The sequence below is a fragment of the Mauremys mutica genome, chromosome 2 (genome assembly GCF_020497125.1).
Source record: "Mauremys mutica isolate MM-2020 ecotype Southern chromosome 2, ASM2049712v1, whole genome shotgun sequence".
NCBI lineage: Eukaryota > Metazoa > Chordata > Testudines > Geoemydidae > Mauremys > Mauremys mutica.
The window spans coordinates 146,291,632-146,315,953 of record NC_059073.1 but is presented as its reverse complement, the minus strand read 5'-3'; the positions used below and the strand labels follow the sequence as shown (position 1 = coordinate 146,315,953).

At 49.4% G+C, this 24,322-nt stretch overlaps 1 protein-coding gene across 4 annotated transcripts; it reads right to left on the bottom strand.

Annotated features, from left to right (window-relative positions):
* Positions 1–480: 480 nt before the first annotated feature.
* NCAPH (non-SMC condensin I complex subunit H) lies at positions 481–24,241 on the bottom strand. Of its 4 annotated transcripts, none has more exons than XM_045008237.1 (18): positions 24,119–24,241; positions 23,253–23,493; positions 22,913–23,006; positions 19,134–19,226; positions 13,222–13,360; positions 11,356–11,477; positions 10,781–10,970; positions 10,097–10,188; positions 9,015–9,220; positions 7,282–7,430; positions 6,572–6,678; positions 5,632–5,754; positions 5,178–5,285; positions 4,188–4,349; positions 3,435–3,551; positions 2,798–2,886; positions 2,028–2,103; positions 481–1,066 (listed from the first exon to the last, which is right to left on the bottom strand). In XM_045008237.1, the coding sequence occupies exons 2-18, from the start codon at positions 23,486–23,488 to the stop codon at positions 1,007–1,009; spliced, it is 2,163 nt and encodes a 720-aa protein (XP_044864172.1). In that variant the 5' UTR covers positions 23,489–23,493; positions 24,119–24,241; the 3' UTR covers positions 481–1,006. The 4 variants fall into 4 exon arrangements, with proteins under 4 accessions (XP_044864172.1, XP_044864176.1, XP_044864175.1 ...); XM_045008241.1 differs by having other exon boundaries at positions 2,798–2,883; XM_045008240.1 differs by having other exon boundaries at positions 24,032–24,171.
* Between the last annotated feature and the right edge of the window lie 81 nt (positions 24,242–24,322).

The following is a 24,322-nucleotide window of genomic DNA, read 5'->3' as shown; positions in this document are numbered from 1 at the left end:
ATGGGACTGGATACGCACAGCCCGGGAGGTATATTGGACTGCATCTACCTACACATCACAACTACATTTCCTGGTGGGGAGAGCTGAAGCCCGAGTCTAGTGGAGCACTGCGAGGTCATAGCTCAGGTCACGGCTATACATATGCCGGGACTATGCACCCCAGAACTCTGCAGCACACCTGTATGGTGGCATCACTTCTTGTTTACTCCAGTTAGGAGAATGGATAGAGGCAGTTGATGCTAAGTCTGCCAATGCAACCTCTTCAGGCACCCGGATGTCTGTTTCCAAAGGTTCAGGAGGGAATTCAGTCCGATGCTGCACCTATCGCATTGTTTTACTCTTCTCTGCTTCACCACCTCCCAGCACCGTGAATTCTGAAACCATGAGGGAGATGCAGTGGGGTTTGTTCTACCCCTGGGAAATCCAGTCTCCCCCCAACAAAGCAGAGCTCCCAAAATCTGAACCAATATTGCAGTTTATTATTTTTTTTTAAAAATGCTCTGTACAAAATAGTTAAAATCATTTCAGAGAGATCCTAATAATGTGTAAAGCGATGAGACAGTATAGTTACGGGGGTTAAAACCCAGTAATTACAACCAGTCCTATGTACAGAAAGTGAGAGCTGTGTTAAAACAGACAGGTGGGGATATGCTGGAGAGTTCTTTGCTCTAGCAGTGGCTATGGCAAGAAGCAGCATGAAACTGTGGGTCATTGTTACCATCTACAAAGACAAGGGAGACAGTTTGATGGTTCAAAGAAGGCTCCGGTTCCCATGGAAGCACAAGAGTAGCAATCGCCATCTGCCTGAGTGATCCTAAGAGCCCAGGTTTGGAGAGGCAGGTGTCCATGATTCACACAAGGTATTTGAGAAATCCCACTGATGTCGCTGGCAGGGGAGAGATGCAGACATGCCACTCGCTGAAACAAATGGCTAGTCTCATGGTGGGACGAAGAGCTCCTGTCCTATCAGAGCAGCCAGAGCACCCTGCTCCGCCCACATAGCACGTCAATCTCCTTGCTTCACAAGGATGTCAGACAGGTCCTCTACCCCCTCCAGCGTCAGATTCTGAAAAGGAGAGGAAACCGATTAGTTCTACAAGCCAGACTCTTCCCAGCGGAGACCACTATAGCCAGCCCACAGGAAAGCTGTTACTGACAGGTCACAACGGCACGGGTAGTCGAACTAGTCATGAGCCTAGTCTGCCCTGACTTCCAGCTTTGTACCTAGAACCGTCCCTAGGGTGGAACCATCTTAGAGTCACTGCCGAAGAGCCAACTTGCTTATTTCTTATCAGTGCATAGGAAACAATTAAAAACCCCACAGCACAGAAGTGATGTTCAAAGCAAAGTGCAGGGCCTGAGCTAAGCCACCAGAAGACAGGGTGAAAGGCCAAATTCAAACCTTAAATCAAGACCAATGTGTTCGTTTCTGGATTAATAACCACCTCAAAGAGGACGCAGGAGTAAGCAGAGAGCCTCCAACAAGGACTTGAAGACGGGATTGATCAGCAAAGAAAGCTACAGCTTGGAAGTCAGAAAGCATAGACATGAAAAGAGAATTGCAAAATTCAAGCTGAGTTAGACCTTGCAAAGGAAATTAAAGCAGTAAAAAAGTTCTTTGGTCATAAATAAAAACCCAAGAAGAAAGGTGGGGTTGCTATGAAGCATCTGAGGAGTGAAGTTCTGAAGCAGCCTCCCAAGGGGAACAGTGGGGGCAAAAAACCTACCTGGCTTCAAGACTGAGCTTGATAAGTTTATGGAGGGGGTGGCCTGATGGGGCTGCCTACAATGGCATGTAGCCGATCTGTGACTGTGAGCAGCAAATATCCCTAGTGGCCAGTGATGGGACACTAGCTGGAGCGGGCTCTGAGCTACTGCAGAGAATTCTTTCCCGTGTGTCTGGCTGGTGGGCCTTACCCAGATAGAACTTTTGGACCCAGCACCCCACCTCTTTCACTGACTGCTCTTTGCAGGCCCAGTGGGATTCATCGGAGTTGCCCAGCATTACACGCAGACACTGTGCTCACCTTTTCATTTGCCAAGTGCAAGAGGCAGGCAAAGGCCAGTGGCACAGAGAGGTTCTGAGCCATCGCGGAAGGCAGTCTGCAAAACAGCCAAAGGGAGGGAGGTGGTTACATAGACAGTGGGAGCCTACACATTAGACACCAGTGATGGGGCATACTGGTGAGCCAGTGGGGGCTGGTTACGTGAGTGACAGATCCTTCACCATTCTCCAGCTTTTCCTGTTTCTCACTAAGGAGACCAAACCCTCTCCCCTCGAGGGCCTCGCCTGGGCCGAGAGGTGAGCAGACTCTGATCGACATTCAGCAACCAGAGCTGGAGATCAAGCTATCCCCAGCTGCAGCAGATGGGAGAGCTTCACACTGCAGCCGAGACATTCAGGGTATGCTACACTGCCATGAAGCACCCGCAGCTGGCCCATGGCTCAGCCTCAGGGGCTATAAAATGGCAGTGTGGACCTTTGGACTCAGCCCAAGCTCTGGGACCTGGGTGGAGGGAGGGTCCCAGAACCCAGCTTCCAGCCTGAGTCCGTCAGCTGACATGGGGCAGCTGCAGGTGTTGCATTGCACTGTACATTTACCCGCCTCGGAGGCCACTCCCTGTTCAGACTGACACCCCCTTGGTGTAAAAGCCAAGTGCGACATTATCCCGCCAGGGGGCAGATGGGGAGTTAGTAGGGAACACCCAGGATTCATCCAGAGGCTTGCAGCAGCAGCATATCTGATCCAGCAGCTTGCAGCCATGGTGCAGTAGCCCTCTCTAGGCCTCCACATACCTGTGAAGCAGATCTTTTGTGATGCCACTGAAGACCTTCTTGCCTGCTAGCGTTACAGAGTCAGTCTCCTTCTCTGCGACTTCATTCTGCTTCAGCAAGGAGAGGAAAGGCAGATAGTCAGACACAGGCAGGTCAGGGTGCTCACCGGGACTACGCCAGGAAAGCCTCACCCCAGGAGTCCAGGTCTTTGCTTTCCCAGACATGAGCAAGCCAAAGATGCATCATGGAGGAGTCTCACACAACTCCTTCTGAAAGGTGCCATCTTCTCTCCTAAGGCTGCCAGGGACAGTCTGGCTCCTTGACGAGCCATGCGCATTGATCTGAAGCCCTCCCTGGGCCACATCAGCATGAGAGAAAAGGACCAAAGCTGAGAGCCTGGCCGTGGAGCTCCTACACTGAACACGACAATCCTGGCAGTGCAGGCAGGGTCACGCTGAATGGGCTACTTTACCCAACATTCAGGATCCCCCAGGGCTTGGTAAGGTGCCTGCTAGTAACACCACAGAGACGCCTTGGCTGGGAATGCAGTGGAATCAGCCAGCCAGGTCACTAGGCCTGAGAAGGGGCCGTCAAGCTGGTACGCAGGTATGTGGGTGGCCAGCCAGGGACGGCTGCTTTGGGTTCTCCTTGCACTCACCTCTGCCCCAACCTGGTCCTTCTGCACATCAGTCAGGAGGTCCCACATGGTCCGTTTTAGCCTCTTCATGTCCATCTTTTTGGCCGTCTTTGCATAATGAATTTCTATCTTATTCACCTGAAGGTAGACATGCAGGGTGAGGGGGGGAGGGATAGCTCAGTGGTTTGAGCATTGGCCTGCTAAACCCAGGATTGAGTGTTCAATCCTTGAGGAGCCATTTAGGGATCTGGGGCAAAAAATCTGTCAGGGGCAGTAATTGGTCCTGCTAGTGAAGGCAGGGGACTGGACTCGATGTCCTTTCAAGGTCCCTTCCAGCTCTACGAGATAGATAGAGCTATCTCCATATTAAAAAGCAGCAGCGTCCCCAGACAAGCAGAAGTGTGTCAAACAGACCAGAGAGCTGAGTCCAGCAGGATCCCCTCTCTGGGCGGTTTAGAGGGCATTATGCTACCGGATGGAGCACGGCAACCAGTTAGTCCCTGCGCCTCAGCATGCCGGCCTGTTCCGAACACGGAAGCGAGGCCTGAAGGGAGCAGGCTCCCACAAAGAGCTTTCCTTCCATGAGCCTCCTGCAGCTAGAGCTTCAGACTAGCTCCCCCGCTCCCCTGCATTGGCCAGCAGCTTGCTACGGGAGCACACAGGGGGCTTCACTGCTCTCCAGGGCCCCAGTCCACCCTGCAAGCTCAGGACTAACCCCGAAAGTGCTCGGCCACATACCAGGCGGGGCCGCACAGGCAGCAGGCCAGTTCTTACCTTCTGCGGCTCAGCAACAAGGTTGGACTCGCCATACGTCGTGATGTCAACCCCAAGGGCCCCGATGAGCTCAAACTGATCTGTCCCCCTCACAGTCAGTTCAAAGGGCCCACCCTGGCCCACGAAGTCAACGGGGTCGGGGTCGTCGTCGCTATCAGCAGCCTGAGCAGATATTGGGGGAAAAGGGAGACGCCTCATGCAGATGCCGTAGTCTGTCTCCTCCATGCAAATCCCAACAGGAACATGCAGGTTTCCCCACCCCCAACCACAGCTCAAATATCTTCCTCCCACTTCCCCCCCGATGAACCATCTACACCCCAGCACCAAAGCAGCACATGTTTTCCAGAGCTGGGAAGTGCAAAGAGATGCCCGAGCTCGCCCACCACAGGGGGTATGACTGAATTTGCGGCACGGGGTCTGTGAGGGCACTGAAGCAAGTCCATGGCATTTTTAAAGAGCCAAGGCAGAGCACTTGGAACAGGATCCTGAAACAGCTGGGAAGCCACTGGTGGCCTTGGAGGATGTGACAATTGTGCTGCGAGCTGAGGGTCCGCGCACACGGGAGGGGCGGCGGCCCGGCCCAGGTTTTCGGCAGATGGAGAGAAGCGCATTTGCAAACATAGGAGCTGGCTAGTTCGGAGTCAGCACGATTCCAAGGTTAGCGAGCATGGAGGGATGAGGAGGCTCCTGCTGCCCAGAGAAAGGTTACAACTGTGTCACCGGCAAGAGTCAGCTGCTGTTTCACTAGTGAAATCCGGTAAGCACGGGGCTTTGTTAGCGCCTGGTTCAGTCCCTCACAAGCAAGCAGCTGCCAAAGCCTGTCCAGGCAGTTCCACTCGTGGCACTGCAGGGACCACATTTGGATTGGTGAGAGCAAGCAGGCCTGTGGGGTGCTGGAGGCCGCTCTCCCAAGCGGATCTTTCCAGCTGGAGAGAGATGGTATTTTCCACCAGACAGTACACAGCCAAGTGACACCCCCACGCCACCTACCTTCAGTGCAGGACAGAAGTTGGAGGTATCATTGGGGTTGTTATAATCATAGTCTCCAATCTCATCCTCTTGGTCAGACGAGCTGCTCTGAAGAGCCTTCCTCCACAGCTGCCGAGACAAGGCCAAGGGGGAGAAAAGGACACAGAGCTCCTGAGCACTGCCCAGACTAGCATCCAGACAGCCATATTCCCTTTCTCCTAGGCCCATGGCACTCCTCTTCCTTCCCAGGTCCATCCCAGCCCTCCTCCATTTATCCCTCTGCCCTCCTCCTCATGCACAGGTTGGGGAGCACAGCATGCCTGGTATCAGCAAGGCATCAGGTTTAACCAGATGAGCCAAGCGCCTCAGCGGACTGTCTCCTGCCGGAGGAGTGTTCGGTGACTGCACCATGGGAGTCCCGCAGTCCACGGCGGGCAGGGCGGAAGAACCCAGCGGGGTCAGGAAGGGACTGTACCTTGATAGCTGGTTTGAGGGAGAGCTGGATGATGTTGTCAGGGTCATAGTGGAAGTCTTCAGGGAGAGTGGTGCTCTTCTTGTTCTGGTTGTCAAGAGTTGATTTGGCCAGAGTTATTGCTGCCTGTTCAAAGTCAACACCAGACTTATTATACCAGAGTTCCTGCCACGCCGAGGGCCAATCCTAGCCCAATACACCAGGGAGCCGTTTCAAAGAACTCCCTTGCTTGCCAGGGCATGGGAGCTCCGAGTTCCATACAGCACTGGAGCAAGCACACAAAGAGTTTGGAAGCGGCTCCTCAGAGCTCCATGTTCCAGAGAAGAGAGTGGGGGAATATTCAAGAGGAAGCTCAATGCAGCAGTAGCAGAGAGCAAATGGGAAGACAACCAGCCTGGGGCTGGCACTACTGTGCCTCGACAGGCTCGAGCTGTGAGTCTCATCTGACAAGTAACTATGGGAAAAGGCACCTTTTCACTCAACAGATCTGCCCATTTATTCAGTCAGACTTGTTCACTTTAGTGACTACAATATGCTTCTAATCCAGATTATTCTTGGGAGACTCAAAAAGCTAACAGCTCTGGGATAGCAAGATGGAAACTAGGCTAGTGCCCCCACTGTACAGATCTGTTAGCTGTGTGCCACTGGCAGCTCTGCATACTGCCCTCGTTGACCCCTGGGCAGCTCCCTGCCTGCAGCGGCATAAGCCAGGAAGAATCCAGCATGACTTCCAGAATACAGGGCTAGCAGAGAAAGACTCTATTGTCATTTGATCTGCAGCGAGGAACACCCCCACAGATGGACCCCCAGGGCTCATTTTAGAGTCCAGTTCACCGCAGAACCCCATTTTAAAAATCTGCTAATGGCTTGTACTAAAGACACTCCCCAAGTCGCAGAGGAGGGAGCAGAAAACAGCCAGGCCCCGCGGCAACCCAGTACATACCCTAGTCTTACGGAAACGCGTCGTGAAGTCAATATCCTCATCAAAGTTGAGTTCAAAGACTTTCTTTATGTTCCTCTTCCTGCCCGCATTCTCAGTACCCGTGTCCACTGCAGAAAGGGAGGATTTGGTCAATGCTCAGCACTTTGGGGGAGAAGAATCAAGTGCTGCTAGGCTTACTTCTCAGACACTGTTCCTAGCCTACTTGGAAAGGTCCTCAAATCACCCACACCCAGGTATTCTTGAGCTAAAGGAAAGGAAGATGGTATATGCTTCTCTTTGTCAGTGGAGCTTTTCTGTGAACTAACAGAGGCACTGGAGTTTTCATTCGAGATTTAGTATTTTAAAGGGATGTTTGTCTTTCTAAAGAAGCACAAGCAGAAAATGCAGTTGAGCTTCACTGTGTTGGAGGGAGGTTGCAAGCTAAACTGGGATAGATAAACTGGCATCCCCTATGGCTGCACTAGGACAGGACCTAGGTAGTATTCTGTTAGATCGATATATATAACCCCTCTCCCTACACCAAGCTAGACTCCCCCCTAGGCAGAGAGCGCTCCTCCCAAACTGGCTGGAGGAGCGACTGGAGAGCAGTGCACAGTCGTCTCTACCCGGATAGTCACTACTCAATGGCTAGAAAGCCATCTGTGTCTAGGCACACCGGAAGTTTATGATAATTGGATCCACTTTCTGAACTGCATCCTATAAATACATACGTTTATGGTGAGGCTTAAAGCGCCAGTGCTCTGGGCCAGCCCACATCAACATGGTGCGGGGGCTGAAGTAGGAATACTCTCCAGGTTTCACAGAGAGATGGAGGCACATGGTTCCGATGTCTCCCTCCGCAAGGGGAATCACGTCCTTACTGAAAGAGGACCCCCCCAAATCAGTTATAATCCATGCAAAAAACCACCACCACCACACACTACAGTAGCCCAGGGGCTAGCCAGTATGTGCATGCATCACTGTTGGATGGCATCAGTTCTGTTCAGATGTGGGTCTTTTCCCCATCCGGTGGCTAGTCTGCAAACAGTATAAAACCCTTAACACAGACAACCCTTGATCTTAAGTAGGTGGGGAACAGTGGCTTCTAACCCCTACACCTCTTATTCACTGCCTTGCTGTTGGTTGTAGAGGCACACACAAAAATAATACAAGTTAGCTGACTTGCCAACAGGGGTTCTGGGATTTGGGGAGCAGATGGTGATTTGCCATGTTGCTCCCTAAGGAGGTACAGGATAAGCAGCTGAATAAGGGTGATTTCCCTAGCTTCATTCCCTTTTGTCTCATTCCATCCCACCCCAATAGATGCCCACCACAGATGGTGGAAGGGGTTTTTACTTTCCTCCTCCTGAAGTCTGTGGGGGTAAGAGCAGGTGTTTTGGCTCTAGCTAAGGGAACAGTTTGGGCACGTTGCAGTCCCTGCCACAGATGTTTGGGGCTGTCAACTCCCATCTCTGGACATGGCGGTCAAATAGTTGATGCAGGGTAAGGATGCCCATCCCTTCAGAGGTGCTTTGCACAGGCTCAGGGACTGGTGGCCAACAGACTTAAGTGGCTTGAACTGAAGTAACAAATACTCTGGTGTGACACACAGCCCAGTTCTAACCTTCATTAACAAAGCTCAACCACCCTAATATCTTCAGCACTGATGGTTCCGGTGATTCACAGCAGGGATGGTTAGGGTGGGGGACTGGGAGAAATTTAAAACCATTTTAATTGAATTTGACATTTAAACAGCGTTGGGAGACACTTTAGATAGCTGTGCCGCTTACTTTTAACCTGGAGAACATATTGGATGGATGCGGGTCTGATTGGATCATTAACTGGGATCCTAGTTTTCCATGATGATTAAAAAAAAAAATCTCCAATAAAAAAACCTAAACAAAAACTATACAAAGCCGTGTCTTTCTGCAATTAAAATGAAACACTGAACTTTAGTTTCCCTAGCTACCCTGAGGTATCAGTTGAACACAATATTTTAGAAACCCGTTTATCCAAACCTCTGTTATCCAGCTCTCTGTATTAACCAAACCACCAGCCGCCCGAGCCCCACCACTGTCGGTTCGGTTAATACCGAGAGCCAGTCAATGAACGCATGGATAAACGGGGTTCTACTGTGTTTTTATTTTCTCATTTTAAAGATTCTCTGTAAAAGCGCAAATTCTGTGTTTTTTCATGGTGAACGGATTTCTAGTATCCCTGGTCACCAAGTCCCATTTCTGTCTCTCGGTGGGGGAAAGAAAAGATTAGAGCTAGAGTCCTATAACGAGAAGTTAGACCATTAGTCTGCTTGGTTCACGGATACCACCTGCACAGTAAGCAAGCTCTGCTTGTAAATTTCATTGCCTCAGGAAACTTGCTATCAAAACACTGCTGACCGACATTGCAATCCTGAGCTGTGGCTAGGTGGCAAACCCCAGCTGCAGACCAAAGCTCTACCACGTACCTCATGCTCTCACGCACCATCCTGCAGGCTTCCCGCTTGTCTAAGAACTCCCCACCATCCCCCGCTACTGTCCTATCTGGCATGTCTGCATCAAAGTCATCCTCCATTAGGGCATCAGCACAGTCTGCAGGGTCACAATCCACCTCTGCGTTGATATCAAAGACTTGGTCGCTTTTCTTAAATCTATCCAGCAGAGCGGACACTGACTGCAGAACAGAAAGAGCAGGTTACTCACTCACAGAACGGATTCAATACCAAACCCTGGGCCTCCAAGGCAAAATAAGACACCTATGCAGGGCTTAACACATTTACTCCAGAATATAAACCCTACTCTGGCCCTAGTACTCGGAAAGAAGGGACTAATTAAAAACCTAAAGGGGACTGGTTATCCAGAGAATGGGCACTTCAGAGAATCCCACACCCAGGTAACCTGCTCATCCTTGGAGCCTTAGTCCAGTCCTGTAGATTAAATGCTATAGGACATCAACCTCAGGGAATAGAGAGGGAAAAGAAATTGTTAAGAAACTGAAGAACTAAACTCAGGTGATGACTCCTGAAGCATATCCTCAGGCACATGCAGGCCATTTGAGCCCAGAGTACATCACCATCCTCCCAATCTAGAAGGACAAGAATTGATCCCATCTTGTACTCAGTATGTGTTTTCTCAGTACCTCAAGACGCAAGAGAAATCAACCTCTCTGCTCCACACCAATGGGTGCTGATTACAATAATCCTAGGGAATCCTTTTGCAAAGGCCAGGGCCTTAATAAGATGTCTGAGTGGCATGTATTTCTCCAGAGATGTCCCTTCAAATAGTTTTGAACCCCTATTTTCTGTTTAAAAGTAGGTCAGATGCTTGAGTTAGTCCCAGAATTCTAGTTGCTAAGATGCACCACAGGGAAATACTGGATACCACTTCCCTGTCCTGTTCCAGCAGAATAGCACTGTCCCTGCAGAGCAAGTCTCCCTTTCCTTTCCAGCCTGCAGAGAGATCTTTGACAGAGGCAGCTGAGCACACTGGGAACAACTCCCATATCATGCGCTGCACTGACCTAATACGAGCAGCTTGCTAACAGACCTACCTCATTATGGGAGTCACTGTCCCAGTGAGAAAGCTGGAAGCCACTCAACGTAGGGCAGATGGGGCGCTGTTCGATGCACTGCAGTAGGATAGCTAGAGACCACGAAAGCAGTAAGAAGATATTATGAACAGGGTTAACTGATCAGCAATTAACCTAAACAACCATCATCAAATAACCTGGATTTATACTACTGCTGAGATGACCATACCTCATTTATGGATGAGCATTTCAGAACACACGCATGGGAGTTGAAGGTTGGAGAAGAAAGCTATTGCCCCACCGCTGAGTGATTAACCCAGGAAATAAATGCCTGAAGCCACACTCTGTTTACTTTCACCCTACACTGGCCATGATTTTACGGTTTAAGCCTAAAAAGCAGCAGGAACCAAGAAACCTACCCTAAAATACGTACCACGCATCAAATATAGGAACATCTCCCCCTAAGCAATACATGCATGACAGCACCAAAGGGTTAACTGGGTGAGGGGGGTGGGGCAGAATTAGATAACAGAAGCAAGAATGAGGTCAGCTGAGACCAGAATGTTAAGATGATCCAACCAGCGAAGGGAACATAGTGCCTGTTGCACTAAGAGATAATGAGCATAAGAACTTTATTAGGGGGTTAGGTGGGATGAAACGGGAGCCTGTAGGAGTCCAGAGTTCACAGCTGTTACTTGCACCTACACTTCAGGTCTGCCACCTTCACAGGAGTAGAGCTCGGGGACTCCAACGTCTCAGAAGATGGGAGAGGCGTGACCTTGGAATCCAACAGGAGCTCACAGCGATAGCTGTGGGTGTGCAGGGTGCTGAGAAAGATGCCAACCGTGCTGCACTCATCAAAGGAGGCTGCTGTCTTCTGGAACATGGGATCGACCTGCACATGGACACAAAGCGAGAAGAATCAAGGAACAGAGGCAGAGGGAAAACAGATGATGGATGGACACATGACCCCATCACAGAGAAGCTCTAAATAGAGACATGAGCTTCACACTCACACTTGGGTTAACTAGTGCAGAGTTGTCTTGCTGTAGAATTTGAAGCACACCAGTACGGGAGGGACAGGGTGGAGACAGATGAGAGACTTGCTATGACAGCAGAGTGCAGAGATAGGCAAGAGGAAAGCACATGAATGCTACAGCCTGACACAAGATTGCCATGTTGAGAAGAGGCGTTACATGGGGGTGAGGAAGGAGAAGTGTATCTGGCGCAGGGTGAGTAGAACAATTGCTACACGAAGACTCCAGAGCAGTATTCCCCACCTCACTTCTGCGATCTGCCTCAGAGATGTTTATGTTATTCAGGTTCTGTTCGATTGTTTTGTATGAGTGCTTCTTCTTTGTCTGGAGCTTCTTGGCAGCTTCAGTACCGGCAGCAGCTCCATCTATAAAAAAGGAGAATTACTGCAGAGGCTGTCTCTAGAGCCATGTAGCTACCAATGGTGGGGGTTTGACTCTTCTTGAAAAGTGGTGAGTTGAGAGTACATCAAACATAGACCCGACCCACTCATTCCTTTCTAAATCTCTGCCTCTTCTTCTATTCCCTCAAGCTTTGGGCTAAGAGGGGTTGCGTGTGTTTGGCTTTTACCCTACACACTCATCAGGAGTTACCACAAAAATCAGCGAGCAGGTTCAAGAGTTTTGAAAAATCTCCTTAGAATTACTACAAAAATAATTCTAGGTTTATTTAAAAATCTGATCGCAAAAGGCAGTACTCAAACCCACTGGGCAGATGCTGCAGAGACGCAGACAAGAAAATGTCCTTGGATGCACAGAATCCAGCTCCATCCTCCATAAAATCTCTTCCCATTTAGATTAGTTTGTGAGAATTAACACACGCTTCTTCTTGCACGTGCTGGTGAGAATATCATCTCTGATTTCACACAGTGCAGCCCCACATCAGCTGACGGTGTAGGAACTAAGTGACATGAGTCCCTGGGCTCAGCTGAAGCTGCTTCAGTGCAACAGAGTCAGCGTTTTGTCTGCCAGTGAGCAGAGGACTGATTGTACAACATGTAGCTCCTGATCTCCTTGCTCGCCCAGACCAACACAAGGAGAAGACAAGTTCTGGACTTCACTAGCCATTACTGACTAGGGAACACAGGCCTAGACAAGTCAGAAACCAAGGTCCCTTCAACTGATCAAATTAATCCCAAAATAGCCATATAGTACCTACTCATAGCAAAGCCTTCACTACACTAAACGAAAGCAGGGAGCACAAACCAGACGATCAGCACTAGACATTTGGGGAAATCCTTTAAATTATTTCTCATTCAACTGCATTTAGATGCCTAAACTAACAGGGAAACAGAAACCCATGTCATTCGGTCCATCCTTTACTGCCCATGTAATGGGAAGCTGAAAAAGACATTGCTCTAGCATGTTTGTGCAATCTGGATTCATCCAGTTTGCTTAGGAATATAGGTTTACCATAAATAGATCAGACCATTAGTCCATATGGCTCAATATGCTACTTCCATCTGTGGCCAATACCTGCACACAAAACTGTCCCATAATGCACCTGACCAATGATACGATGCTGATGATCACAGAGGGCATGGGAAATCCGGGGCAGTGAATGTATCCTAAGGATTAGATTCCATTATTTTTATTTTAGCTTGTATGACTACAAAAGTTACTGGGCATAAAATTATCCATATTGGGTATGTCTGGAGTCCCAGCAAAGGGAAGTTATATAAAATTTGCTAAAGGTTGTGTTTCCTTTTGCTGACTAATCCGTCTTTCAACAGGACATTCTGCTTTTGTAGCACAAGACAGGATGAAGACAAGGGGGTGCTTCCTCTTACGATTTTGAATCTCTGTCAGGCCACTCTGCCAGAATAAGTAACCCAAGTACTCACACTCAGCTCAGAGAAGGGAGAAAGGTCTAGCAGGCTGAGCACAGTACTTCGGAGTCAGGAGATTTGGGTTCTAATCCCATCTCTGTCACTGATTTACTGTGTGAATTTATACGGTCACTTCCCTCCATTTCCCCATCCCTAAAAAGGGCCTAGAAATCTACAGATGCTGTGTAAGCATAAGGTTGTTATATGGGGGTCCTGCACCAGAATTGGGAGTTATGACTGTTCCAACTCCCTTGATTAGTACATCAAAGTAAAAGCAGCACACCTGCACCCTGGCTGTCCACATCCTTTGTGGTGGCTGAGTCTTTGCCCAACCCTCCAAGAACCTTGTATACATCTGCATGGACAGCATCCACTCTCACCGCATAGATCTTTGTGCTGGCATCCAGGGTGCCGGCCGCTATCTGTGAAACAGACCAAACAGAACACACAATCAGAAAGGATCTAATCTCACTGGAATAAGTTGCTTTCAGAGAAAGCAAACACAAAATGTGAGCTGCAGGACTGAAATTTCAGTGAGAACATTTATTTTTATATTCCTGATGTAACTGGAGACGAGCAAAAAGCTAAAGTAGAATTTGCCAAGCTGAAACGTGCAAGAGTGGCCATGTTGCTGGACAAAGTTCATGTTCCATTCCATCAGCACGATCGGAGATGGATTCCTTTTGTAAAAAGGATATTTTATGAGCATGAATCACCACAATGCATTTCTGTTCAGCCACACTGGGCTCTTCCATCCCTTTTCCTTCCACAAAAACACAGCTCTTCAGTAATGTCACTGTGGAGCCTATGGAATTTGTTTCTCACCCACCCTATGTGCTACTGCTGTGACCCATTCTATGGAACTGAATGCCACAGTTCTCTCTTTCAGCATGAGCTTCATACATGGAGGTCAAACTTAGTTACGGTCAGGCCACCATTACCCTATGACTCAACCATGCCGGAACTCTGCATTTGGTGCTGTTCTCCCACCTCCCAGATCTCACCTGTCTTACACACCTCATTTTAGCTAAAAGTTACAGAAGCCAAATGGATCACTCTTATTCCCCCCCTTTCAAAACGGAAAGTTAGAGCTCTATCTTCTGCCAGCGCCAGCGGGTCCGGCTCAGCTTTACTTTGAGGATTCTCAGTGACAACCTATCTTCGTAGTGTCTATCTGCAACTGAGTCCAACTTTATTGTATGTTGTCACCAAAAGTTTCATTAATTAACTGCTTCTCCTTGTCCCTCTTCTGCCCTGTTACAATTTCACCCCCTGCTACCAGAGACAGTTTCACTGCTGTACTGAATTCTACCCAGATTTTTTACCCTGTAGTGCCCTTCAGCAAATACCAGCTCTTATCCTAAGCCCAGCTCCCTAAACCCACCTGATGCTTTGAAAAGATTGGGGAGGTGTGGGGGGTTGATGGTTCCCAGGGGTACCCAAGGCACCTCTACCGCCCATCCTTAGCACAAGGAACCCTTGCCAGTACCTGCTATGGTCAGTTCCTCAACACCACCGGCATCTGGCAACATAAGAGCAGAAATACTGGGTCAGACCAAATGTCCATCTAGCCCAGTATCCTGTCTTCTGACAGTGGACAATGCCAGGTGCTTCAGAGGAAATGAACAGAACAGGGCAAGTATCAAACAGAGGCATCTCCTGTCGCCCAGTCCCAGCTTCTGGCACTCCAAGAGCATGGAGTTGCGTCTCTGACCATCTTGGCAAATAGCCATTGATGAACCTATCCTCTATGAACTTATCTAGTTCTTTTTTGAACCGTTATTCTCTTGGCCTTCACAACATCTCCTGGCAACATCTTTCACAGGTTGATTGTGAGTTCTGTGAAGAAATTCTTCCTTTCGTTTGTTTTAAAGCTGCTGCCTATTAATTCCATCTGACAACCCCTGGTTCTCGCCTAATGTAAAAGTTCGTCAATTTTTCCATACCACTCATGATTTTATAGACCTTTATCATATCCTCTTTAGTCATGTCTTTTCCAATCTGAGCAGTCCCAGTCTTTTTAAACTCTCCTTATACAGAAGCTGTTCCATACCCCTAATCATTTTTGTTGCCCTTCTCTGAACCTTTCCCAATTCTAAGATATCTTTTTTGAGATACGGCAACCAGAACTGCACACAGTATTCAAGATGTGGGAGTACCCTGGGTTTATACAGTGGCATGAGGATATTTACTATCTTATCTATCCATCCCTTTCCTAGCGGTTCATAACATTGTTAGCTTTTTTGACCACCCAAGCCTAGCAGAGTCCTCAGAAAAAGAGCAGTGCAGAGAAAATCACCAGAGAGGCCTTTACTGAAGCCTTCTGTGTAATCTACATTTTGCTTCCAGAACACTCGTGCAGACTCCCAGCAACATGGCTTGTGGAGTCTGACATCTCCCCTGGCAGGCAAGTATCTTACCGTTACCAGCAAGCAGGAATGCCCACTGGAAAGCACAACACCCACATCCAGATCTGGACTCCGTTCTGCCAATGACTTGCCTCTAGACAAATCACTCCCCCTGTTCCTCAGGCTTGCCCTGCAGAGTGGGGCTAAGCGCATCTGCTCACCTTTACAAAGCACTTGGAGATCAGAGGAAGGAAAGCACTCAAGATACAAGTATCAGAGGGGTAGCCGTGTTAGTCTGGTTCTGTAGAAGCAGCAAAGAATCCTGTGGCACCTTATAGACTAACAGACGTTTTGCAGCATGAGCTTTCGTGGGTGAATACCCACTTCTTCGGATGCAAGCAGTGGAAATTTCCAGGGGCAGGTGTGTATATATAAGCAAGCAAGAAGCAAGCTAGAGATAACGAGGTTAGATCAATCAGGGAGGATGAGGCCCTGTTCCAGCAGCTGAGGTGTGAAAACCAAGGGAGGAGAAACTGGTTCTGTAATTGGCAAGCCATTCACAGTCTTTGTTTAGTCCTAAGCTGATGGTGTTAAATTTGCAGATGAACTGGAGCTCAGCAGTTTCTCTTTGAAGTCTGGTCCTAAAGTTTTTTTGCTGTAGGATGGCCACCTTAAAATCTGCTATTGTGTGGCCAGGGAGGTTGAAGTGTTCTCCTACAGGTTTTTGTATATTGCCATTCCTAATGTCTGATTTGTGTCCATTTATCCTTTTCCTTAGAGACTGTCCAGTTTGGCCGATGTACATAGCAGAGGGGCATTGCTGGCATATGATGGCATATATTACATTGGTGGACGTGCAGGTGAATGAAGCGGTGATGGTGTGGCTGATCTGGTTAGGTCCTGCGATGGTGTTGCTGGTGTAGATATGTGGGCAGAGTTGGCATCGAGGTTTGTTGCATGGGTTGGTTCCTGAGCTAGAGTTACTATGGTGCGGTGTGCAGTTGTTGGTGAGAATATGCTTCAGGTTGGCAGGTTGTCTGTGGGTGAGGACTGGCCTGCCACCCAAGGCCTGTGAAAGTGTGGGATCATTGTCCAGGATGGGTTGTAGATCCCTGATGATGCGCTGGAGGGGTTTGAGCTGGGGACTGTATGTGATGGCCAGTGGAGTTGCATTGGTGACCTTCCAGAAAACACCATCCTAGCCACCATGGATGTAGAGGCTCTCTACACAAACATCCCACACACTGATGGAATACAAGCTGTCAGGAACAGTATCCCTGATGATGCCACAGCACAACTGGTTGCTGAGCTCTGTGCCTTTATCCTCACACACAACTATTTCAAATTTAATGACAATATATATCTCCAGATCAGTGGCACCGCTATGGGCACCCGCATGGCCCCACAATATGCCAATATTTTTATGGCCGACCTGGAACAACGCTTCCTCAGCTCCCGTCCACTCACGCCCCTTCTCTACCTACGCTACATTGATAACATCTTCATCATCTGGACCCATGGGAAGGAGACTCTGGAAAAATTCCACCATGATTTCAACAGCTTCCACCCCTCCATCAACCTCAGCCTGGACCTATCTACACGGGAGGTCCACTTCCTAGACACCACGGTGCAAATAAGTGGTGGTCACATTAACACCACCCTATACCGAAAACCTACCGACCGCTATGCCTACCTTCATGCCTCCAGCTTCCATCCCGGGCACACCACAAGATCCATTGTCTACAGCCAAGCACTGAGGTACAACCGTATCTGCTCTAACCCCACAGACAGAGACCAACACCTAGAAAATCTCCACCAAGCATTCTCAAGACTACAGTACCCACACGAGGAAATAAGGAAACAGATCAACAGAGCCAGATGTGTACCCAGAAGCCTCCTACTGCAAGACAAACCCCAGAAAGAAACCAACAGGACTCCACTGGCCATCACATACAGTCCCCAGCTCAAACCCCTCCAGCGCATCATCAGGGATCTACAACCCATCCTGGACAATGATCCCACACTTTCACAGGCCTTGGGTGGCAGGCCAGTCCTCGCCCACAGACAACCAGCCAACCTGAAGCATATTCTCACCAACAACTGCACACCGCACCATAGTAACTCTAGCTCAGGAACCAACCCATGCAACAAACTTCGATGCCAACTCTGCCCACATATCTACACCAGCAACACCATCGCAGGACCTAACCAGATCAGCCACACCATCACCGCTTCATTCACCTGCACGTCCACCAATGTAACATATGCCATCATATGCCAGCAATGCCCCTCTGCTATGTACATCGGCCAAACTGGACAGTCTCTAAGGAAAAGGATAAATGGACACAAATCAGACATTAGGAATGGCAATATACAAAAACCTGTAGGAGAACACTTCAACCTCCCTGGCCACACAACAGCAGATTTTAAGGTGGCCATCCTACAGCAAAAAAACTTTAGGACCAGACTTCAAAGAGAAACTGCTGAGCTCCAGTTCATCTGCAAATTTAACACCATCAGCTTAGGACTAAACAAAGACTGTGAATGGCTTGCCAATTACAGAACCAGTTTCTCCTCCCTTGGTTTTCACACCTCAGCTGCTGGAACAGGGCCTCATCCTCCCTGATTGATCTAACCTCGTTATCTCCAGCTTGCTTCTTGCTTGCTTATATATACACACCTGCCCCTGGAAATTTCCACTGCTTGCATCCGAAGAAGTGGGTATTCACCGACAAAAGCTCATGCTGCAAAACGTCTGTTAGTCTATAAGGTGCCACAGGATTCTTTGCTACTCAAGATACAAAGTACTATTCTCAGGGTCACCAGACCCCCTGCTATTTAAATCATGACTGAGAATCCCCTACCTACACCTTGTCCACTTAGCCCAAGTGAATATTCTGCTGGGCTCCCTCTAAAGAAAACTGTTCCCCTTTTGTCTCCTCCCATCATATCGCTGGTTCCCTCCCTGCTGTCCATCTACTCCAGTCTAATTCACTCCGCCTTCAAGTCTCCGACCAAACTCCTTTCGGTATGGCCTTGCTCTATCGCTGGCCTCTAATGTCAGAATAAGGACTTCAGGAAACCTTGCAAGCCTTTCCTTGATAAATGAACCCCGGTTTCTGTGGGCTTAATTCTGCTCGATTATACCAGTGCAGAAATCTCACTGATTTCACTGGTGTAACAGAGGAGAATTTGGCCCCATCAAATTCTATTAGGAGTTACTGTCCAGTCATTTCCATTAGCTGTCCTAACCAGGAACAGCAGAGGAGTTCCCGTCCAGCGTTCCCTCTACATTTTTATGTACATGTGCGGAATGAATTTTCCTATGTGCACCAATATGGAGGTGATGTGTGGCGGGGTGGGTTCAAAGGGTTTGGAGTCTGGAAGAGGGCTCAGGCAGAGGGTTGGAGTGCTGGGGGGGGAGGTAGGGATGAGGGGTTTGGGGTGCGGGGGGATGTGGGTTCCGACTGGGGGTGCAGGCTCTGGGGTGGGGCCGGGGATGAGGGGCTCTGGGCTGGGGGTAAGGGTTCTGGGATGGGGCTCTGGGGTGGGGCCGGGTATGAGGGGTTTGGGGTGCAGGCTCCCTCAGGGCTGCAGCAGGGAGAGAGGACTCCCCCCAGCCCTCTCTTGACACAGCAGCTCTGGGCGGGGTGAGAGGCGCCTTTCTCAACCTGCGCCGCCCTTGATAGCCTGCTGCACGGCCATGTAGCTTAGAGGGAACTTAGTTCCCATCTGCCTGCATTATGCCCATTTAAGGTGAGGCCGGAATTAACAAGAGGCCTCTCTGCTCCAGGAGGGAGCAAGAGACAGAACACTGCACCAAGCGGGCAGCAGCCATCCACCTCACCTTGAAGTTGGTCAATTCTGAGTCCTTCTGTTTGAGTATCTCTGCCATGTAGTCTATGAGGTGCAGGCCAAATGCATTCTTCGTGGTGATTCTCTGAAACACAGCACATAGGCAGCTTCTATTATTGGAAAATCATGTCCTTCAATCCAGTGACATGAGCAACTCTTGGTGGGGAATCTCATCAACAGGGGGTCTCTAGGCCCGACACTGTTCAACATTGTCATCAATGATCAGAAAAATATAAAATCACAGCTGATAAAAATCGGTAGATGGCACAAAGATTGGAAGAGGTAAATGAGGACAGGGCAGTCACACAGTGATCTGTATACCTTGGCAGGCTGGCCCTATTCAAACAAACTGTGTCTTAATGCAGATCCTTGCCAGCAGCCAGTTATTCTCCATTTTCTAGTTGTGCATTTGATTGTTCCTTCCTACTTTGTTGGTCTTTATTGAATTTCATCTTGTTGACTTCAGTCCAATTCATCAAGGTAATTTTGAATTCTAATCCTGACCTCCAGCCTGCAAGTATGGAATTTTTTGTTCCTAGATATATGACCTTCCATTTGGCCATACTGAAGTGTTTGTTTGCTTTTACCCAGCATAGCCAGCAATCCAGATCACTCTGCAGTGACCTGTCCTGTTCATTATTTACCACTCCCCCAATCTTTGAGTTATATGCAAACTATCAGTAATGATTTTATTTCTTTCAGGACACTAATAAAATATGTTAAATAGTGTATGGCCAAGAACCAATCCCAGAAGACCCTCATTAGAAACACCCCCACTCGATGATGGTTTTGGTCTGATAAACGCACGCATCCCCGCAGGTCAGCACCCATATGTACCTCCGTTTACCTGTTTGATATGATCCTGCCTGACTGTACAGAATCAAATCAAAGGAGGTTGTTAGAGATGAAGCAAAGAGGAAACAAAATAATGAGAGATAAGGCTCCTTAAGGGAACAGTGAGGGGAGCTATTAATTGGGGATTGCCTGATAATATTTACTCTTTCCAGACCTGAACCTAGGAAGATGGGGGAGAAGGGGAATTGAATATTGGCTAGGGAAGATGGGAGGGATTGAGCGGGTTATCAGCAGCAAGTGGAGATGCCCCTCTGACAGGCACAGAAACTGCAGCAAGCATGTGGTCTCTCTCAACCCAGAGGTGGAGGTAATGAATGTCATATATGCTTTAGCCAAGTTATTTTCCTCAATATAGGGGGAACTTGGTGAAACATAACAGCCTGTGATAATCTAGATCTTAAGATGTTTATAGAAAACTTTGTTTGACAGCATTCTGTCTGGCAAGAAATCACATAAGAACAGCCATAGTGGGTCAGATCAAAGGTCCATCCAGCCCAGTATCCTGTCTCCCAACAGTGGCCAATGCCAGGTGCCCCAGAGGGAGCAAACCTAATAGGTAATGTGTGACGTTATTGATATAAATTGGGACCATATAGAACATGGGTTGCAACCAAGGTCCTGTAGTGGCACCAAATCTTAAATAAAGGGGGTCATCTAAGGTGTCTAAAACCAGATTATGGGTTGCTGGTTATAATTATGCTGTCTGTATGTCTGTATCATTTTTAGTTTAAGTTATAAATGTTGGCTCTGTGCTGTCTGTATTTCAAGTTGATGCTGTGCTTCTGGGGGAAGCATCCCAGACGAGCTGGTGTTAGCTCTGTTAGCCTGTTTGATGGCCCATTAAGGACCATCAGCTACACAATTGACCCATGGAGAGAAGGCAGACACGCCTTGTGACTCAGCAAGGTATGCAGAGACTTGTCCATGTGACTGCAGACTCCATTTTGCTGGGATTTTCCACAGTGAGAACAAAGAGATTCTTACACCTGGAAAAGCCTATATAAGGCTGATGCTGCATCTCCATCTTGTCTTCAATCCTGCTTCTGACCTCTGGAGGGACTTTGCTACAAACTGAAGCTCTACACAAGGGACTGAATGACCCATCCCAGCGTGGGTGTATTCCAGAGACTCAATTTGAACCTGCAGTTTACTCCATCACTGCTGCAAGCCTGAACTAAGAACTTTGCCATTACTGTATGTAATTGATTCCATTTAACCAATTCTACTTCTCATCTCTACCTTTTTCCCTTTGTAAATAAACCTTTAGATTTTAGATTCTAAAGGATTGGCAACAGCGTGATTTGTGGGTAAGATCTGATGTGTATATTGACCTGGGTCTGGGGCTTGGTCCTTTGGGATCGAGGGAACCTTTTTCTTTTATTGGGGTGTTGGTTTTCATAACCATTCATCCCCAGGACGAGTGCACTGGTGGTGATGCTGGGAGACTGGAGTGTCTAAGGAAATTGCTTGTGTGACTTGTGGTTAGCCAGTGGGGTGAGACCAAAGTCCTTTTTGTCTGGCTGGTTTGGTTTGCCTTAGAGGTGGAAAAACCCCAGCCTAGGGCTGTGACTGCCCAGTTTAAGCAATTGGTCCTGATTTGGCACTCTCAGTTGGGTCCCGCCAGAATCGCTCCGTCACATAATGATCAAGTGATCTCTCTCCTGCCATCCATCTCCACCCTCTGACAAACAGAGGCTAGGGACACCATTCCTTACCCATCCTGGCTAAAAGCCATTAATGGACTTAACCTCCATGAATGTATCCAGTTCTCTTTTAAACCCTGTTATAGTCCTAGCCTTCACAACCTCCTCAGGCAAGGAGTAATCACTCATCAGTAGTTGTGGTTGTGAAATCCTCATTTCTTTATTGTTTTATCTTTATGGTCCCCACTTCTCTATTATTTGTTTGTATGGTCTCTGTCTGGTTCTTTGATTAATTATGTAACAGATAGAAACAATTTTGCTAGATGTAAATTAATTAAGGTGGTGGGGTATGATTGGTTAGAGAATTTTGTTATTGGTTAGTAAAATTTTAGTAAAAATGATTAGTTACGGTACAGCCAAGCAGGACTCAAGTTTCACTATATAAACTGGGGTCCAAAAAAAAGTTCTTTGGGAATCAACTCCAGGACACAGCCCCAAGAACAGAGCTGCCAGACCTCACCACTCTGCCAATGACACTGCGCAGAAACTGGAGTCCCCCAGATGACCTGATCCCAACTGGCCAGCAAGAAAAGTTCATCTGTCTTATTGGGAATGGTGAGCATTGTACGTGTAGCCTGTGCATTCTGTTTTGGCAATTGTTAATAAATAGAAGTAGGATATTACTATGTAAGGCTCTTTCACTGGTAAAAGACCCCACAAACCCGCAAAAGATTAAGCCCTGCATCCAGAGGGAATGGGTGTTTGCCCAGAGACCCCAGAGGAGTAGAGCTAGAGCGCCTAAATTAAGAGGGTTACGCCCTGAGCCCTAGGAACTAGGTAGAGGTGGGTGCCCTACGTGTGCAAGGGACAGTGAATTTTGTGTGGGTAACACATGGGCTTTTCACTAGTTTATTTGTATTGTTATAGCACCTAGGAGCCCTAGCCATGGGTCAGGGCTCTGTTGTGCTAGAAGATGCACAAAAAGACAGTCCCTGCTTTGAAGCTTACAACTTTGGGCTTACAACTGAAGGCTGCATTCTTCACTTCCAGGCTTAAACTCGGGAGTTATTGAGTCTGTTGCTAAACAGCCCAGAAACGACAGCCTTGAGCATATGCCTAAGAGTCCCAAACTTCACCATCTCCACAGGCTGCACAATGTCCTTTTTTGGGTTGTGTTTGGGCGTGATCTGTATGTGCAGAATTGCCCCACTTGAAGAAATGACTTTCTTCAAAGTCGGCTTATTGCGCTACATGCAGAACTACTTTCACTTACGTTCTCTGTTGACAGCTTGATACAGGTGGAGTAGTGATCTGAAATCTGGGTGTTTGTCAGTTTCGGGATCACAGGCAGGGAGGTTTCTGCTGGCCTAATGAAACAAGCAAGAACTTTTGCTTTAGAGAGCACAGCCCACTGAGAACTCCCGCTTGGGTAGCAATGCACGAGAAAGCATCTGTAACTTAGAAACACCTTCTCACCCCGAGTCCCAGGCCTTTCGCACAGCTCCACCCATATACTTACCCACCCCCACTAAGTCTGGTACTAACACAGCCCAGGGCACTTCCCACAGGCAATAATCGAACGTGGATAGAGATGCTTCATAAGTCACTCTGACCTGCTGGAAGGGGACTGTACAGAGAGGGGTGAGTCAGTGCTGCTGAGCTGCAGATCGATGACCCTGGAGCGTCGGCGCTGCTTCCGTTCCTGTTCGTCGTCGTTCCCCGGGAAGCTGGCTAGCACCGGGGTGTTCGAGGTGCTGACATGCTGCCGCTTGGTGCTGGGGGACACGAACACACCGTCGGAGGAGGCGCTCCGGCTGCGACCAGCGGGCTGGGGCGCTGACGTGCTCATCTTCACTGCAGGGGGGAGAGCAGGGAAATATAGAGAAGGCAGGTGATGAGCTAAAGAGACGTTAACCTCAGCCCCCCGGCCAGCGCCCCACTAACCACCCCGGGACAGCTCCTCCCCCCTGCTCCTGGGATCCCCTCCCCAGTGCCCCCTCAGCCCCGGCCAGCGCCCCACTAACCACCCCGGGACAGCTCCTCCCCCCCTGCTCCTGGGATCCCCCCCCAGTGCCCCCTCAGCCCCCAGCCAGCGCCCCACTAACCACCCCGGGACAGCTCCTCCCCCCCTGTTCCTGGGATCCCCCCCAGTGCCCCCTCAGCCCCCGGCCAGCGCCCCACTAACCACCCCGGGACAGCTCCTCCCCCCCTGCTCCTGGGATCCCCTCCCCAGTGCCCCCTCAGCCCCCAGCCAGCGCCCCACTAACCACCCCGGGACAGCTCCCCACCCGCTCCTGGGATCCCCCCCAGTGCCCCCTCAGCCCCCGGCCAGCGCCCCACTAACCACCCCGGGACAGCTCCTCCCCGCCCCCGTCAGGCCAGCGGGAGTCACCCGGGCGGCCCGGCCCGGCCCGGCCCGTCACGCCCCCGCAGGACCCGGCTGCTCCGAACCGCGCTCGCTGGGGGCGGGGCCTCCCACCGTTCGCTGCCGCGCGCCCGGCCAGTCACTCCCTGGCCCGGCCGACTTCCTCCGCTTCCCGGTTTGAATCGGCCCGCGCGGACACTGCGCAGGCGCGGGCGGGTGACGTAGCAGCGACGAGGGGAGGGTGAGCGGCTACGGGGGCTGAGAGGCGGCGTGGGGTTGGGGCCCCTTCCCGAGTGCCTGAGCCGGGGCGGGGTCGCC

What these genes read in the sequence shown, in the direction of transcription:
- NCAPH (XM_045008237.1), bottom strand. Translation starts at nt 23,488, where the DNA reads ATGAGCACGTCAGCGCCCCAGCCCGCTGGTCGCAGCCGGAGCGCCTCC. An exon ending in CCCTCAAACCAGCTATCAAG is followed by an intron (nt 5,286 to 5,631) that starts GTACAGTCCCTT and finishes TTGTCTCGGCAG; the next exon opens with CTGTGGAGGAAGGCTCTTCA. An exon ending in ACTTCTGTCCTGCACTGAAG is followed by an intron (nt 4,350 to 5,177) that starts GTAGGTGGCGTG and finishes ATATCTGCTCAG; the next exon opens with GCTGCTGATAGCGACGACGA.